At 39.7% G+C, this 18789-nt stretch overlaps 2 protein-coding genes across 9 annotated transcripts in view; one reads left to right on the forward strand and one right to left on the reverse strand.

Moving 5' to 3' along the window:
* CFAP210 (cilia and flagella associated protein 210) overlaps nucleotides 1-488 on the reverse strand; it is a 52926-nt gene extending 52438 nt beyond the window's left edge. The window contains exon 1 of the mRNA XM_004032754.4: nucleotides 296-488. Coding sequence (XP_004032802.3) covers nucleotides 296-362 — 67 coding nt within the window. The 5' untranslated portion in view covers nucleotides 363-488. The remainder of the gene's footprint in view (nucleotides 1-295) is intronic.
* On the forward strand, nucleotides 467-17235 carry PHOSPHO2 (phosphatase, orphan 2). 8 transcript variants are annotated; one of them, XM_019022093.3, is made up of 5 exons: nucleotides 467-557; nucleotides 1250-1282; nucleotides 3392-3562; nucleotides 3924-4013; nucleotides 6967-17235. In XM_019022093.3, the coding sequence occupies exon 5, from the start codon at nucleotides 6993-6995 to the stop codon at nucleotides 7716-7718; it is 726 nt and encodes a 241-aa protein (XP_018877638.1). In that variant the 5' UTR covers nucleotides 467-557; nucleotides 1250-1282; nucleotides 3392-3562; nucleotides 3924-4013; nucleotides 6967-6992; the 3' UTR covers nucleotides 7719-17235. The 8 variants fall into 8 exon arrangements, with proteins under 8 accessions (XP_018877638.1, XP_004032803.1, XP_055235121.1 ...); XM_055379146.2 differs by having other exon boundaries at nucleotides 475-776; XM_004032758.3 differs by having other exon boundaries at nucleotides 523-657; nucleotides 3896-4013.
* The last annotated feature ends 1554 nt before the right edge of the window (nucleotides 17236-18789 follow it).

Consider the following 18789-nt stretch of genomic DNA (forward strand, 5'->3'; position numbering starts at 1 on the left):
CAGTTGTAGGTCAGCTGGGGGTGGGGGTCTCTGATTTCCTATCTTTTCTCCACCCCTATTTCTGTAAACATTCTCCCACCCACTTCCACTCCCCGTTTCCCTCCTTCACCCATTCACCTGAGGGCAAGACGGCCTAACTTCACACAGAGCCCAAAGATGCTTATTGAGGATGCTTTCGACCTGGTGGAGTCCATTTCAAAAGGCAACTGAAGCCCTCATTCGGCATCCTCGCCTCTCACTCCATGCCGGGGGTCCAGAAACAATCCCTGTCCCTGGATAGGTCAGTTTAGCTCACCTGTACTTTCCTTCGCCCGTCCACAGCGCCGTCCAAACCGTACCAGCATCTCTGACGAGTTGTCCATGGTGCTCCTAGATCTGGAAAAGTGACTGTGGCGCCAAGCGCCGCGGACGCCAGCCGGTGGAGTTGTCACTCGAACCACGCGGTTGCTTGGCAACACCGCCGGAAGTGACGCCAGCCGTCGCCGAGGAACAAGGGAGGAGCTGCAGTTGGCGGACGGGCTAGAGAAGAGAGGCGCTTGCGCCTGCGAGCTGGGCTTGTGAGTGGGGCTGCCCAGAGGGCAGGCGTGGGGCGAGGCCAAAGGACTGAACCCGCAGGAGCGTCACGGGCGCCGGGGAGGCTGCCGACGGCGGGCCTGGGTCAGTGAGAAGCCCGTGGGCCCCCGCCCTGCCTGCTACCCCCATCCCCACCTGCGCGCTCCCCATGGGGGACGACCCCCGATTGGGTCTGATGCCTACCCTCGGGGTGGAGCCGGCAGGTGTGTGAGCGCGCGAGGCCTAGGCGTGGTGTGTGCGTCCGCAGATCTCCTCGCGGGTGGAGTGTGAGGAGCAAAGCCCTCCCTTAACTATAAAAACCCGCGGATTCGCTGACATAAACGCTGTTTTTTTAATCCTTTGGTTTCTGAGGCATGGTCAGGACTAGATGGGGCCAAGTTTTTTAAAAATAGGAATGTTAAAACTTAATGATATGCTTAGAACATTTACGTTAGGACCTTTGAGATATTTTAAATTTCTTGGTAAATACATGACCACAGAAATCTGTTAGGAGTAGCTGCGCGTTTGGTTTCAAAAGATCCTTTTCTAACACATTGATGTACAGATAACTTCATTACTAACAAGTTGGCTCTGACGTGTACACATAATGCACCAAATTGGAGTCTCTCAAAATGAAAGAACAAAAAGATTTTTAATAACGAATGTTCTAACACATAGTCGTGCTATTTTTCTTTAGGTTTTCTATCAGATGTTCCACGTAATAATGCTGGTAAGTATGGAATAATTAAGAAAATATTTGAAGACAGAAATTAGTTTGTGCACATACAGCACTGGTAGGTTTTTGGAACTATACCTTAAAAAGTGTCAAGGACTGGGGGCCAGGCGCGGTGGCTCACGCCTGTAATCCCAGCACTTTGGGAGGCCGAGGCGGGCGGATCACGAGGTCAGGAGATCGAGACCATCCTGGCTAACACGGTGAAACCCTGTCTGTAGCAAAAATACAAAAAAATTAGCCGGGCGTGGTGGCGGGCGCCTGTAGTTCCAGGTACTCTGGAGGCTGAGGCAGGAGAATGGCGTGAACCCGGGAGGCGGAGCTTGCAGTGAGCCGACCATCGTGCCACTGCACTCCAGCCTGGGCGACAGAGCGAGACTCCGTCTCAAAAAAAAAAAGTGTCAAGAACTGGGAAGGAACAGAGTTTTTACCCTGTTTGCAGGCTAACTTAGCCTGGCAGTTTCATGGAAGACACAAGACTATTCATTTCAGGAATGAATTACTCCCAGCAGTAGCCAGTATATCAGCAATTTTGCCTGAGTTCCCTAAAGCCCCAGTTCCCACAGGATAATGCAAAGTGGGCAAGAAGTCACCTAGATGTAGTGTGTGTCGAATTACAGGAAAGGAGCCCTGAGCTTAGGGAACCCAGATCTTTATCATTTGGACAAATAAGCATGTTTCTCAAGGCTGTCCAGTGTACAAACATCCTTGAGACAATAGTCTAGAGGAAAGGGCAGTCAGTAAGACATGCAGAACCACCAGAGACGCAGGGAAAATTGTCTCCCAACAAAAATTCTCTGGAATTTTAACAAAATTGGTTACCAAAGTATCGAATCTCATGATTTGATGTCAGTTACTTGCCAATTTGACATGGTGGTCAGATATAATTTGACTTCAGACTCGAGATTCCAGCTCCAACCTGTGGATTGTCACAACCAAGTCAATCTAGAGTTATTTGTCCTACACCCACCACTCTTTTATTTCTTTGTTGTGAATTTAATAAGGTAGCATATGCACTCTGATCTGAAACAGAGTTTAAATTATTCTGAGAAGAAAAAAAATTTTATTACAAAATTGATGTAGAAAAAGTGTGAACTACGGTTGAACCAACCATAACCATCCCACTGCACATGTAAACATTTTCTAAAACAAAAACAGGATTAAACTGTACACACTATTTTGTGACTTGCTTATTTAATTTGAACTGAATATCTTGGCTTTTACTGGCTGGCTATTCTGTTATATGCTATCACATGCATATCTTACTTATTTCCCAATTCTTGGATGTCTGTGTAGTTTTTAATTATCATTATTGTGTAAAGTACGCAGGATATTGTTACACTATGGAAACATTGCAGACATACCAAATAGACATAGATTGTGCTTTTGAAGAGAACAGTTAACTTTTTGGAATTTTAACAAATTGGTTTCAAAATAGATTCACATTCTTAAAACTAAATCTTTGTTCATATCCTTAATTTTTGGAGACCTTTTAATTTCTAGTACAGCACTAAATCTCAACCTCTATTGACAACAGAATGTGGAACTCCTCTATTATTAAACAAGTAAAAAGAAAAAATGGACTCTGAAAATCTCAATCAGCTTAACACTGATTTTATCCACTGGACAAAAACTTATTTTCACATAACATTTCTTATTTTCGACACCAAGTCGATACCAAGTGGAAAGCAAAACTTTGTTCTCCTATTGCCAAGAGATGCTTTTCTGACATAAGAAAAACAACATAATTAGAAAATACAAAAAAAAAATTTTTTTTTTTTTTTGAGATGGAGTCTCGCTCTGTTGCCCAGGCTAGAGTGCAGTGGCGCGATCTCGGCTCACTGCAAGCTCCGCCTCCCAAGTTCATACCATTCTCCTGCCTCAGTCTCCCAAGTAGCTGGGACTACAGGTGCCCGCCACCACGCTAATTTTTTGTATTTTTAGTAGAGATGGGGTTTCACTGTGTTAGCCAGGATGATCTCCATTTCCTGACCTCGTGATCCCCCGCCTAGGCCTCCCAAAGTGCTGGGATTACAGGCGTGAGCCACTGCGCCCGGCCTGAAAATACAAATGTTAAAGCTTTTAAAATACTTTTATTAATTTTAGGAGTTAAGAAGTTTCCATTATTTTGCTCCAAACCAGAAGACTCTGTTCCCTGTATATAGAATAGGAGTAATATTTGAAAACAACTGGCTGATGTTTAAAGCTGAAGATTGTCGTGATTGTTTATCCTAATCCCAATGCTGAAGTAAGATTGTCTTGGAAATACTAAGTTGGGTAAGTATTTTTTAAAGGTTTATGTTGAGTGGTGAGAAAATACTAATAGAAAAAGATGGGAAAATTTTAAAAGTGCACTTTCAGATCAGCAGGGGAACTATGTTACCTCAGTCTCATGCTATTTTGAGGCTAATAATTCAGGAATTTCAGTAATTTGTGGCTAATTAAGTTTAGGTTTGAGGCAGTTTTCAAACAACAGTGAGTTACATTTGAAATTTGTTTTAATTATAAATTCAGAATTCTCAAAAAGCATATTTAATTTAAAATGTGCCTAGTTACAGTACTAATGTGATTGTCAATTATGCCTTATTATTTATTACATTGTTTCTGTAGGAAAGTGAATTCTGCATTTAAATTTCAGGGAACCAGTCAGAAGCATCTGGATTAGGCATTTAGTGATACAAGGATCCAGAATAACAAAAACTATGTACCAGCCACATTCACACAACAGGTGATACCCCTATAGGTTAATTATTCTCTAGATATTCTAAATTAAGAGACACAGAATACTTAGTCTTATGTGAGTCAAGAGCTCTATTCTGTCTTCACTACTGGGTGTCTACTGTTATAAACTGGAGAATATGTGTGGTTAAATGCCATTTTTTCATTTTTAATTGATCTTTTTCTTATTGCTGTGGTTCTTTGCCTTTTTAGGATTTCTTGTAAAAACCTCAAAATGGTTATAAAGTGTATCACAGATGTGGTGTTATGGTTAGTGTGTACTTTGAAAGTAATGAATGTTTTTATGTAATTAAATATCTTTCTGCCGAAATTACCTACTTAGTGTTATAGTTTTAAACTAATGAGTAGTCATTAAATATTCTATTTTTTAACACTAGAATTTGGTACTTAAAAGCATGAAGTTTGGAATCAAATCAACCTAAGATTCCAGCTCTGGCACTTTACTAACACCTAACCACTTCAAGATCCAGCTTATATATCTTTAAGATGAGGATAATAATGATTCCTACTTAATAGGGTTGTGACAATTAAATGGTATGATATTGCAAAGTTTTTAGGTCAGTGCCTGACATATAATGACTCTCAAAATTATTATTATTATCTGTTTACACACATTAATTATATCTTTTTCTGGATATTCTATATAGTTATTTTTTATAAATAATGTTTATTCTTACCATCAGTTGACCAGCTTATTCTTTCCTTTTCTCTTGAGATTTATAATTAATCACCTTCATTATATTCTAATGAAAACAGAGACATAAGTAATTGTCACACCACAAACAGTATGATTACTCAGGTGTATTCAAATTATTTGGCACCCCAGAGCTAAACTATCTAGAACAGCTATAAACATGTGAAAACTCTTAACCAAGTTACTTCTAGTTTGGAAGAATTAAATTGGCCTCCAGTTCTCAGGTAATTTGTTTAGAATATCATATAGAGTACAGCAATCATTTAATTATAATATTGATATTTAGAAATTGATTTTAAGCTAAATACTTTCTTTTTTTAATTTTGTTGATTTCCACCTTTTAAGTTCAGGGGTACATGTGCAGGATGTGTAGATTTGTTACATAGGTAAGCGTGTGCCCTGATGGTTTGCTGCACAGATCATCACATCACCTAGGTATTGAGCCCAGCATCCACTAGCTGTTTTCCTGATGCTCTGCCTCCTCCCACCCCCACCCTCTGACAGGTCCCAGGGTATGTTATTCCCTTCCATGTGTTCTCATGATTCAGCTCCCACTTATAAGTGAGAACACATGGTGTTTGTTTTTTTTTGTTGTTGTTCCTGTGTTAGTTTGCTGAGGATAATAGCTTCCAGGTCCATCCATGTCCCTGTAAAGGACATCATCTCATTCCTTTTTATAGCTGCATAATATTCCATGGTGTATAAGTACCTCATTTTCTTTATCCAGTCTATCATTGATGGGCATTTAGGTTGATCCCATGTCTTTGCTATTGTGAACAGTGCTGCAGTGAACATACGCTTGCATGTATCTTTATAATAGAATGATTTATATTCCTTTGGGTATATACCCAGTAATGGGATTACTGGGTCAAGTGGTATTTCTGCCTCTACGTCTTTGAGGAATCACCACACTGTCTTCCACGATGGTTGAACTAATTTACACTCTCCTACCAACAGTGTAAAAGTGTTCCTTTTTCTCAACAACCTTGCCAGCATCTGTTATTTTTTGGCTTTTTAATAATAGCCATTCTGACTAGTATAAGATGGTATCTCATTGTGGGTTTAGTTTGCATTTCTCTAATGATCAGTGATGTTGAGCTTTTTTTTCATATATTTCTTGGGCACATGTATTGTCTTCTTTCAAGAATTGTCTGTTTGTGTCTTTGCCCACTTCTTAATGGGGCTGTTTTTTCTTGTAAATTTGTTTAAGTTCCTTATCAAGGAACTACATGATTCTTATCAAAAAGGATTTTGGACAGATTTTATGGGCAGAGTCTTTAACTATTTGGGAGCTAAAGGTGTAAGAGAAGATAAAATGAAAAGAGCAGTGACATCGATGCCTTTCACTTCAGGGATGGTGGAACTTTTCAACTTTGTAATAGTTGCTGGATATTAGACCTTTGTCAGATGGATAAATTGCAAAAATTTTCTCCCATTCTCTAAGTTGTCTGTTTACTCTGTTGATAGTTTCTTTTGCTGTGCAGAAGCTCTTTAGTTTAATTAGATACCATTTGTCAATTTTTGCTGTTGTTGCATTTGCTTTTGGCATCTTTGTCATGAAACCTTTGCCTTTGCTGTGTCCTGAATTGTATTGCCTAGATTTTCTTCTAGGTTTTTTATAGTTTTGGTTTTACACTTAAGTCTTTAATCCACCTTGCGTTGGTTTTTGTATATGGTGTAAGGAAGGGGTCCAGTTTCAGTTTTCTGCATATGGCTAGCCAGTTATCCCAGCACCATTTATTAAATAGGGAATCCTTTCCCCATTGCTTGTTTTTGTTACTAAATACCTTTTCTTAAAAAGTTATTTTACATCTTCGAAGATTTCATGTTATGTTAAATTTGTTCAGAATTTTGGTTAGTACACAGAGAGTCCTTTATACATGACGTTATTTAATATGAGGATTGTAAATATTTTAATCTAATAAAATAAGTGTGGTTTGATTGATAATTTAATGATAGTAAGAAATGCCTTTTTTTCTTTCTTATAACTTTTATAAGAAACACACCTCCAGGAACACAATAATACTATGAATGTTCTTTTTATATATTTTGTTTTCCACTTAAAATACTCAAATACGAACTTTGCTTCTTAGAGAAAAGTGGTTAGGTAGTGGTCTTGAAGTGCTTAATTACTTTGTTTATATTCCTCCCTTTAGCAGATTAACATTTAGTTATGTTTATTAAATAAGTATTTTAGCTAGATATGTAAACAGAGTTTGTTTAGGGAATAATATTTCCTCTTTTTCAGGGTAATCCAAATCTACTTCTGGAACCATGAAAATTTTGCTAGTTTTTGACTTTGACAATACAATCATAGATGACAATAGTGACACTTGGATTGTACAATGTGCTCCCAACAAAAAGCTTCCTATTGAGCTACGTGATTCTTATCGAAAAGGATTTTGGACAGAATTTATGGGCAGAGTCTTTAAGTATTTGGGAGATAAAGGTGTAAGAGAACATGAAATGAAAAGAGCAGTGACATCATTGCCTTTCACTCCAGGGATGGTGGAACTCTTCAACTTTATAAGAAAGAATAAGGATAAATTTGACTGCATTATTATTTCAGATTCAAATTCGGTCTTCATAGATTGGGTTTTAGAAGCTGCCAGTTTTCATGACATATTTGATAAAGTGTTTACAAATCCAGCAGCTTTTAATAGCAATGGTCATCTCACTGTTGAAAATTATCATACTCATTCTTGCAATAGATGCCCAAAGAATCTTTGCAAAAAGGTAGTTTTGATAGAATTTGTAGATAAACAGTTACAACAGGGAGTGAATTATACACAAATTGTTTATATTGGTGATGGTGGAAATGATGTCTGTCCAGTCACCTTTTTAAAGAATGATGATGTTGCCATGCCACGGAAAGGATATACCTTACAGAAAACTCTTTCCAGAATGTCTCAAAATCTTGAGCCTATGGAATATTCTGTTGTAGTTTGGTCCTCAGGTGTTGATATAATTTCTCATTTACAATTTCTAATAAAGGATTAATATGTCAGCAATTGAAAAGTGTACCACTTAAGATTAGGTTCAGCAGCATAAAACTAAAACCCCAAATACCAGAGGCTTAAAAAAAAAAAAGAGAGAGAATTTTTTTTTCCTCTCACATAAAAGAATTCCAGAGGTAAATATTTCAGGGTTGCTGTGTTAGTCCACCAACCTCAGCACTTGGCATTCAACCCATGATCCAAGGTTGCTGGTGAAGCTCTAGCCCTCACAGCAGCACTCTGGCCAGCAAGAAAGAGGGCAGTGAGAAAGTTACATCCCCTGCCTAAAGAAATTTCCCAGAAGTTGTACCCAACACTTCTATTTAAATGTCACTGGCCAAACTTAGTCATAATGCCTTACTTGTAAATAGCAAGGAAGGATGGAAAATATAGCTTTCATTCCAGGTAGTCATGTGCCCAGGAAAAGTTGGGGAAAAAAGTACAGAATTGAGTTAGGTACAGCTAGTGGTGTCCACTAAAGGTGGTTGATAGTTTATATTTTTTAATTTATTCCTGGAGCAAGTAAGCATATTTTATTCTCTTAAATATTCCTCCTTTTTTGAGACAAGGTCTCTGTCACCCAGCCTGGATTGCAGTGACTTGATCTCTGCACATTGCAGCCCCAACCGCCCGGGCTCAAGTGATGCTCGCACCTCAGCCTCCTGAGGAGCTAGGACTACAGGCTCGTGCCATCATGCCAGCTAATGTTTTGTTATTTTTTGTTAGAGATGAGGTCTCACTACTTTGCACAGATCTCAAAATCTTGGATTCAAGTGATCCTCCTGCCTTGGTTTCCCAAAGTTCTGGGATTACAGGCATGAGCCACTGTGGCCAGCCAGATATTTATTTTAAAAGTATGTCCAGTAGTTACAGATCTTAAAAAATAAAGTCTGATGCTTTATTCACATAAGAATAAAAGGCTACCAAATTTATATAATATCCTCCCAAACCAGTGTATTTTAAAGATAGGGATGCAGTATCTATTGTTGAAGTTTTCATCAATTTCAGGCTTTCCGTTTGAAGTGAAGTACATATTAATGTCCTTCAAATATTCTAACTTTATATCATAGCACCATAGACAACTACAGTAGCTAGTTTAATTGGTGTGTTGTTTATATTTGGCAATGCAGTTTTGAGCAATTCAATACTGTCTGTAATTTGCAGGAATACTCAATATTTAAGACTTCCATATAGGGATATTAGCAAAATATCAACTGATCTAAAATGTTTTATAAGTCCATGCTAATTTCTAGATTGATGTTTTAGCCATAAAAATGCAGTATTTAATAATACTGTATTTTCCAAATTATGGAAAGCTTCAGAAATAGAAATATTCAATGTAATTAGTACTCTCTAATCTTTTTTCTAGGTTGAAAAATCTTTGTTTTGCTTTAGGTTAGATTATGTTGAAACACATCTGTGTTTCAGATGTGTTCAGAGCTGAGGTCTCAGCTGAGGCTCCACTGAAGCAGGATTCACTTCCAAAATAACAGAGTTGTTGCCAATATTCAGTTCGTAGCAAACTACTGGAACAAGAATCTGTTTTCTTGCTGACTGAATTTCTTGCCATGTGGCCCTCTCCAAATGCTGGACATAAAAAAGTAGGCTGAGCACAATGGCTCACACCTGTAATCCCAGCAGTTAGGGAAGCCAAAGTAGGAGGATCGCTTGAGGCCAGGAGTTCAAAACTAGCCTGGGCAATATAGGGAGACCCCCATCTCTACAATAAATAAAAATAAAAGCTTTCATTTACAATGATGGTAGACCAAGAAATTTGTCCTAGATCTTCACTGAGAACATCTAGAAAAGCTGGCAGCTGAACAAAATTTTAAAAACATCTGGGCTGGGCACGGTGGCTCACACGTTTAATCCCAGCACTTTGGGAGGCAAGGCTAGAGGATCACTTGAGGTCAGGAGTTTGAGAACAGCCTCAGCAACATAGGGAGACCCCATCTCTTAAAAAAAAAAAAAGATAAACTAAAAATAAATTAATTAAAAACACCTGGTTGAAGACATCAGCGAGCTGGCAACAATGAAGAATTCCTAAGGAAACAGAAACTTTGTTAGGGGAGCTGTTTTCCCTTGTGTTGGCCAATTCTGTAAGTGGTAAGTGATTGCTGAGCTGTTGAATGGCCATTTTGACAACCTTATGGGACAAGGAAGAAGGGACCTGCACTGGTAAACCCTTTCCCTTACTTGGAGTGAGGATCCCAAATGGCTACTCATTAGGAGTAACAGTGGTCCAGAAGTAAGCAGGCCTTCAAAGGGATGGCAGCTCAGCTTCAAATACCCTCAGTTTCTGAAATTAGATTGAGGTTATCTAAGGTTTTTAGAGCTCTCAGATGCATGGCAGAAGCAAATCTACATTTGCTTTTCAGGAAGAAATTAACATCCTAGGTGTGGCAGACAGACTCTAAGGTGGCCACTATGATCCCTGTCCCCTGGTATTCCTTGTGTGGAGGGAGACTCCCATGACTTGATTCTAATCCATAGACTACCACGAAGATGATGAAATGGACATGATTACAGCAAATTCTAATGTTCATCTTAAGAGACTCTTGTTGACTTTGAAGAAGCAAGCTGCCATGCTGTAAACCAGCCTTTGGAGAGGGCCTCATGGCAAGAAACTAAGGGTGGCCTCTAGCCAGTAGTCAGCAAGAAAACAGATCCTTGTTCTAGTAGTGTGCCAGGAACTGAAGATTGCCAACAACCTTGTTATTTTGGAAGTGAATCCTGGTTCAGTGGAGCCCTAGCTGAGACCTTAGCTCTGGCTAACACCTTGATTGCAGTCTTTTGAGACCAGGAAACAGAAAGAAGCCAGCTAATCTGTGCTTGGACTCCTGACCCACAGAACCTGTGAGATAATAAATGTGTCTTGTTCTTAACACACCAGATTTGTGGTAATATTGTTACACAGTGTAGAAAACTAACAAACTAGGCCTCAAAATAAATCTATAAACAGTTTTGCAGGTACACTGTAGAACACACAATAAAAAGTAGCCACAGAAAGAGACATGAGTGTATACCAGCAGAAGCTTCTATTTAAACATCTGTAGGGACCTCCAGATATTGGAGTTTTCAGAGACAAGCTTAAAAAAAAAAAGAAAAAGAAAATTAAACTTACAAGAATTTTGGCAAAGAATTGAAAATTATATTGAAAACAAAATGAAACAGCTAGATGGGGGGGATAAGTTCTAGCATTCTTGTGCACTGTAGGATGACTATAGTTAATAATATATATTTCCAAATAGAGGATATTGAATGTTCCCAACACAAATGAGAAATGTTTTGAGTTGAAGAATATGCTGATTTCCCTGATCTAATCACTGTGCAGTAAATGTATCAACATATCACCATATATGCCATAAATATGTACAATTATTTTGTGTCAATTTAAAAAAATTTTTAAAGGAAACACTAGAACTGAAAATTAGCATGACTGAAATTAGGAAACTGATGGATAGAATTGACAGAACGGGCATAGCTGAAGAAAGAATTGGTGAATGAAAACAAATTAGAAGAAAAAATCCAGAATGATGCAGAGAGACAAAATAATAAAAATACAAAAGTTGAGACATAGATTTAGTAAGAAGATCTAACAGAGGAAATTTATGTCCCAAGAGAGGAGAGAGAAAATGAAACATAAGCAATAGTTTAAGAGATAATTATTGGCCGGGCGTGGTGGCTCATGCCTGTAATCTCAGCACTTTGGGAGGCCTAGGCGGGCAGATCACGAGGTCAGGAGATCGAGACCATCCTGGCTAACATGGTGAAACACCACCTCTACTAAAAATACAAAAAAATTAGCCGGGCGTGGTGGTGGGCGCCTGTGGTCCCAGCTACTCGGGAGACTGAGGCAGGAGAATGGTGTGAACCCGGGAGGCGGAGCTTGCTTGCAGTGAGCCGAGATTGCACCACTGCACTTCAGCCTGGGGGACAGATTGAGACTCTGTCTCAAAAAAAAGAAAAAAAAAAGATAATTATTAAAAACTTTACAAAATTGAAAGATAGATCCTGAGGCAGGACTTGGGTAAAACAAAAAAGAATACAAAAAATATATTTAAAAACTTTGTAAAAAAATTGAAAGACATCAAACTTCAGATTCAAGAACCTTATAAACCCCAAACAGGATAAATAAAATGAAAACCACATGAAATTACACCATTGTAAAACTGCTGATAACCAAAGATGGAAAAAGTATAAAGAAGCCAAAAGAAATATTACTTTGAAAGGAGCAACAATTAAGCTAATAGCTGGCATTTTTTCTTTCTTTCTTAAATGCTTGATAGAATACAACAGTGAAACTATCCAGACCTGGAGTTTTCTCTGTTGAAAGGTTTTAACCACGAATTCCATTTCTTTTACGGATATAGGACTATTCCATTGTGAAGCTTTTCTTGAGCAAGCTTTGGTAGTTTGATTGTGTTAATTATCTATTGCTACACAATAAATTATTGCAAAACTTAACAGCTTGGAAAAATAAACAGTTATCTCACAGTTTCTGTGGGTCAGGAATTCAGGAGCATTTAGCTGAGTAGTTCTGGCTCAGGATCAAAAATGGGTAAAGATGTTAACTAAGGCTGAAGCCATATGAAAGCTTGACTGGGGCTAGAGTATCTGCTTCCAAGGTGGCCCACTCGTGGTTTTTGGCAAGAAGCCTCATTTCCTTATTGGCTATTGACAGGAGGCCTCAGTTTCTCAGTGATAGAAAGGCTCAAGGTATTGCTGATTGGCAGAAGGCTTCATTTTCCAACTACATGGGCCTCTCCATAGTGCTGATCAAGTATCCTTAAAAAAAAAAAAGGTAGCTGTTTTCTTGCCAAGTGAGTGAGCCAAGAGAAAGGGCAAAGAAGAAACCACAGGCCAGGCGTGGTGGCTGATGCCCTTAATCCCAGCACTTTGGAAGGCCGAGGTGGGTGGATCACCTGAGCTCAGGAGTTCAAGACCAGCCTGGCCAACATGGAAACCCCATCTCTACTAAAAAGTAGCTGGGTGTGGTGGCAGGCACTAGTAATCCCAGCTACTTGGGAGGCTGAGGCAGGAGAATCGCTTGAACCCGCGAGGCGGAGGTTGCAGTGGCCGGAGATTGTGCCTTTGCACTCCATCCTGGGCGACAATGGCAAAACTCCGTCTTAAAAAATAATAATAACAATTAAAAAAGAAGAAACTACAAGGCCTTTTGTTACCTATGTCAGAAGTGGCAGAGGCCGGGCACGGTGGCTCAGGCCTGTAATCCCAGCACTTTGGGAGGCCGAGGCGGGCAGATCACGACCATCCTGACTTAACACGGTGAAACCCCTTCTCTACTAAAAATACAAAAAATGAGCCGGGCGTGGTGGCGGGCACCTGTAGTCCCAGCTACTCGGGTGGCTCAGGCAGGAGAATGGCGTGAACCTGGGAGGCGGAGCTTGCAGTGAGCCGAGATCGCGCCGCTGCACTCCAGCCTGGGCAACAGCTTGAGACTCCGTCTCAAAAAAAAAAAAAGGAAAAGAAAAAAAGGTGGCACACCATTACTTCTGCCATATTCTGTTTGTTAAAATAGAACACTAGTCTAACCCACACTGAAAAAGAGGAGAATTAGACACCACCTTGGGGTGAATGAAAGTCAAAAAAATGTGTGGACATTTAAAAACCACTAGTGTCACTTGAGGACTTTGTTCATTTGGTCAAAGTAGTGAAATTTATGAGCATGTTTTTCATAATGTTCTTTTATTAACCCTTTAATTTTATAGCATATGCCTATATGCCCACTATCTAGATTCTACCATTAACATTTGACTCTTCTTGTTTTGTCACATATCTATCTATTCTTCTATGTAGCCATCCTTTTTTTTCTTCTGCCTTTTTTACATAAGTATTGTCTTTTCTCTTTTCTTCTTTGCTCCCCAGTTGATTAAACCAGTGTTTCTCTGGGGCTGATTGGGACTCAAGTGTCTTCCAGCTTTGTGTGAGCTCTGGGAATTGTTTAGCTTATAGTTCTGAGGGTCATTCTCTGCCCAGGCTTACGGGGTTTTATCCTACACAAGTATGTCTTAGTATTCAACCACAGACTCAAGGGGGGACATCCTCCCTTGCAGATTTCTGGAACTCTTTCTTGATTTACCTTCTTCCTTTCTGGTACTCTGCCCTGCAAATTCCAGCCACTTTTGCCTCCCCAAACTGATCTCCATTCCTTCAACTCAACAAGACTACTGTGGTCTGTTTGGGGGATCCCCCCCTCCCCGCACCTTGGGCTGGAATGTGTCTCCAGGCAAAAGTACAGGCAATTATAAGGCTCTCCTCATTTGTTTCTTCTCTCTCAGGGACCACAGTTCTGTACTGCTTGTTGACCAATGCTTGAAAACTGTTATTTCGTGTCTTTTGTCCAGTTTTTAAATTATTTACAGTGGGAGGATTAGTCCAGTCCCACTTCCTCCAGAAAGAGTAATTCGGGAATCTCATTTTTATTTTCTAATGCAACATAGTGGTAAGACCTCCACTCTGAATTAGAAAGACCTGAATTTGAATTCTAGCTCTGAATTGAATAAATAGCTTCTTAATATTGTGGTTTTCTTTTAAGTGGGGATAATGAAATTCCCTATCTCCTGAGATTATTGTGAAGATTTACTGAATTAGGCATTGTATTAATTTACTGTGGCTGCTGTAACAAATTACTACAAACTGGGTGACTTAAAACACAGTTTTGGAGACCAAAAGTCCAAAACAGTTTCACTGAGCTGAAATCAAGATGTCAATAGGACCACGGTCCTTCGCAGGCCCTAGGGGGGATTCATTCCTTGCCTATTCCACCTTCTGGTGGCCACAGGCCTTTGGCTTGTGGCTGCATCACTCCAATCTCTGCCTTCATAGTTACATTCTTTTCTCCTCTTCTCTCTGTATCAAATTCCCCTCTGCCCCTTTCTTATAAGGATTGCATTTAGGACCCGCCCAGATAATCTAGGATAATCCCCTCATTTTTAAGATCCTTAATCACATCTGCAACCCATTTTTCTTACAAGGCAACATTTACAAGTTTCAGGGATTAGAACACGATGTCTTTCTGTGGCCGTTATTTAGCCTACTACGAGGTGATAAAGCATTTGACACACATTCACTAATAATCAAAACATTTAACAAACACTACAAGGCACCAAGGCACCAACCTATCAGATAATAATCACCAACTAATAAGAATGGATGCTGGCCACAAACCCCCCTAACAGTGCCTTTGGCTGAATAGCAGCCCTGTACTTGCCGTATGCCAGCATCTCACACATCCTATACACCGAATAAATATGAGTTCATTGAGATCCGACTTAAGTCATTTCTACTTCTTTTTAAATGTCTGGGCATGTTCTTTGGTCGTTTATTTGCAGGGTCTTGTGTTCTGCTTCTCTATTTGTCTGAGTACTTCATATAGGGAGGATGCTAACATTCGCATATTTGTGACAAATGTTTGCATTATATTGTGTTAATATTTTCTAAATCTTATGCTTGATTATATGTATCTAGATAATATGTTCTTAACCTTCATTTTTAAATATATACATTTAAATTGAGTATATGGCTTATTATCTCATTAGGTTGTATTAAACTTAATGAAACAAATATGCTGATATACACTAACTAGGCTTTTTGAATGCAAGATTCTTCTTTAAATCTTTTTCTTTGCAAACAAAAGGATCTCTGTTTTCCCCAAAGATAAGCAAATTTGTCATGGCCAGTTTTTATTATGCTTTAACATGCACTTATAAAATAGAGATGTTAGAGTTAAATGTGAATTGCAAAGACTTATTTTGTTTTTTTTTTTGGAGACAGGGTCTCTGTAGCCCAGGCTGGAGTGCAGTGATGCAATCACAGCTCACTGCAACCTCAAACTCCTGGACTTAAGCAATCTTCCAGTCTCAGCCTCCCAAGTAGCTGGGGGAATACAGGGAAACACCACCATGCCCAATTTATTTATTTATTTATTTATTTAGTAGAGACAAAGTTCTCGCTGTATTGCTCAGGCTAGTCTCAAACTGCTAACCTCAAGCAATCCTCCTGCCTCAGCCTCCCAAAGTGCTGGGATTACAGGTGGGCATCACTGTGCCTGGCTGAAAAGACTATTAAAGTCATGATAGGGTTGGATAGAGAAGTAGAGTATAGAAACCTCTTGTTTGTCACATGAGTCTCTTTAGGACAGTTGTAGTAGGCAGAATTCTAAAATGGTCCCCAAGACTTACCCCCGCTGTACACACCCTGTTACTGTAAATTTGATGTATCTACTACCTTGACTAGGTTACGTTTTATGGCACAGTTGACCTAATTATCCAGGTGGACCTGACCTAATCAGATGAGCCTTTTAAAAGCAAAGAATTTTCTTGGCTGGTTGCAGAAGAGAAAGTCAGAGGGTTGAAGCATATAGGCCATTGCTGGCTTAAAGATGGACACAGGTATATAGTAAGGAATGTGGGCAACCTCTAGGAGCTGAGAGCAGTTCCTGGATGACAGCCAGCAAGGAAACTGGGACCTCATTCCTGCAAGGAAATGAATTCTGCCAACAACCACTTGATCTTGGAAGAGGACCTCAAGCCTCAGATGAGAAACACAGTCCAGGCTGACACCTTGATTATAGCTTGGTGAGACCTTTGAGCAGAGAGCCCAGTCACATTATGGCCTTACTTATGACCTACAGAAACTGGGAGATAATAAACTCTTGCTTTAAATTGCTACATTTGTGGCAATAGAAAACTAATATCTAATTCCATCTCTCAAGGAATAGATAGCCTAATTTCACAAGCATACTTTTTTTGTAATTATGTGTTTAGCAATTTATACTATAAAATACTGAATTGTTTTTTATCCTTCAGACTAAACACCAAGCATCATTGTGATGTGTGAAGAGATGCTAGTTAAAATGTATCTGCCCTTGAGAGTTCTAAGGGTGATCTAATTTTTCTGCAAATCTATTTTTAAATTTTTAATAATATGAATATGATTTTTTTTAAATGAAAAATTTAAAGAAATAACCACCCCACAATCATCTACCAGTGAATGGGCCAGAGAAGAGCTGCCAGACAAGATTGACTAACATAATCATGAGGCCCAGAACACAGTGAAAATGCAGCATCCCTTGTTCAAAAAAATTATTAAGAATTTCAAGACACGGCAGCAGAGCATTAAACCAAGAGTGGGGTCCTTCTGAACATGGGGTCCTATGTGATGGCACAGGTCACAAAACCATGGAGCCAACCAGCTCTGTGCCGAGACCTCCAGCACCTTCCAGATAAAAGCTTAACTAAGAGCTACATACTTTCCAAAGGCACCATTGCTTCTTCACTGGGTGACATTTGCAAAATAATTGCCCATAATGCCACCATCTAGGACAATGAGATCCTTTCAGAATTTTCTCCAAGCTTGTATGTGTATATGGATGTGTGTTTGTGTATGTGTCTCTTTGACACAGGTGGATTGTTCTTAACAATTGTTGTACTATTGTGTCACTTAAAATTATAGCAGGAGTATTTTTCTGTATTAATAAATAGTATTTAAGAATAAAATTTAAATATTTACATATTTCCAATCTTTTAAATAAGAAAATCTCAGCAAGGTCTCAGAACTAAGTAATAAAAGGATACTTCAAAAGCAGGTTATCTTGAGTCAAGATAACTAAATTCTAGTCCTAGTTCTAACAGCTAATTAGCTGTGTGACTTTTGTAAATAATTTCGCTTTTCTGGAACTCATTTCATTTTCTGTAAAATGACTAGATTAATGGATTTTTATCCCCCTAAATACTTTCCAGTTCTAAAATTCTATAATTCCAGTATCATTATGGATTTGAGTGGTCTCTAGGTCTGGCTATGGCTATAAGGGGCTTTTAAAATCTATCCTTTGAATGAAACTAAGTCATTATCCAATTTTTAAGGCCTTTAGAAGGAGGTTTTTGTTTTACTGTAATTTAAAACCATTTGGGGGTCAGCCTTTGTCATGCTTAGTGTCAGGTTCCAGCCCAACTGAGGGCTGAGGGAGTGGGTGGATGTGGGGCAGGGAGCTGGAAGAACACTCGAGAGACAGCAGGTAGATGAGACATGGCCTTATTCAGCAGCCCCCACACCTGCAGCTGCATGGCCAGCTCTCCCTTGGCTTCAGGGTCAGTAGCTTAACTGTTTCTCTGGGCACAAGTGAGCCAAGCTGTGTCCTGGCTCCCCCACCGTCCGTCTGCAAAGGATGGCTCTGACTCTCTCTCCCAGTGCACCAGCACAATGTCAACAGGGCAATCATACATTTTACAGACAATAGTGGCATAGAGCCAACTGATGGCCTTCCCATGTATGGCTACATGGCTGTGATAACAAGTGGAGTTATATGCCTGCGCTCTAAACCTGCTGAGTCACACAGGATGTAAACATCCTACCTCGGCCTATCCTTAACCAAAGCACAGCCATGTTCCTTACAGTCCACCCCCTAGGCCAAGGGAGACATAGGCCTTGGATACAGGTTATATGCATAAGCTTTGGGTACATAGGCTTGATATACACACACAAGGCCTTATACATAAGTTTTGGGCACACGAGTTTGATAAACAGGCTTGGCACACAGGCCTTACATTCCACCCCCTGGAATGAGGGAGTTCTTTTAGTGGGGATCCATGCACATAGGGCAGCACCCTGAACTCATAGGTCACAACAACAATACAGAGAACAACAACCTACTATAAATATTCCTGTTATGTTACCTATGATTATTAGAGCCCAGCATAGGGTAGTGCCCAGAGACACCCACTGTCTCTGCAGAGGGTCATCAGTAAGGTGCTCAATAGCCTTAATCTCCTGTGACACCCCTTGTAAAGCTACCATTATGTTCTAGTGGATGTCAGGGATAAATGTACAAAATTGTGTCCCTCCAAGGGTACAGGTGCCACCCTGAGCAACTGTGACTATGTTTAAGGCCATCCGATTTTGCAGCACCACCTTCCTGATCTGATCAACCTCATCAGTTAGCAAAAGGAGAGCAACTCGGGTGTAATTCAGGGCCCGAGCTGTGTGCTCTGCAAGGGCTGTAACTTGCATTTGTATAGTAATGACACCTGCTCCAGGGATAGTTATTGCTAAGG

The sequence above is a fragment of the Gorilla gorilla genome, chromosome 11 (genome assembly GCF_029281585.2).
Source record: "Gorilla gorilla gorilla isolate KB3781 chromosome 11, NHGRI_mGorGor1-v2.1_pri, whole genome shotgun sequence".
NCBI classification, from domain to species: Eukaryota; Metazoa; Chordata; class Mammalia; order Primates; family Hominidae; genus Gorilla; species Gorilla gorilla.

Excerpts from the sequence above, each read along its gene's own strand:
- PHOSPHO2 (XM_019022093.3), top strand. The coding sequence starts at position 6,993 with ATGAAAATTTTGCTAGTTTTTGACTTTGACAATACAATCATAGATGAC.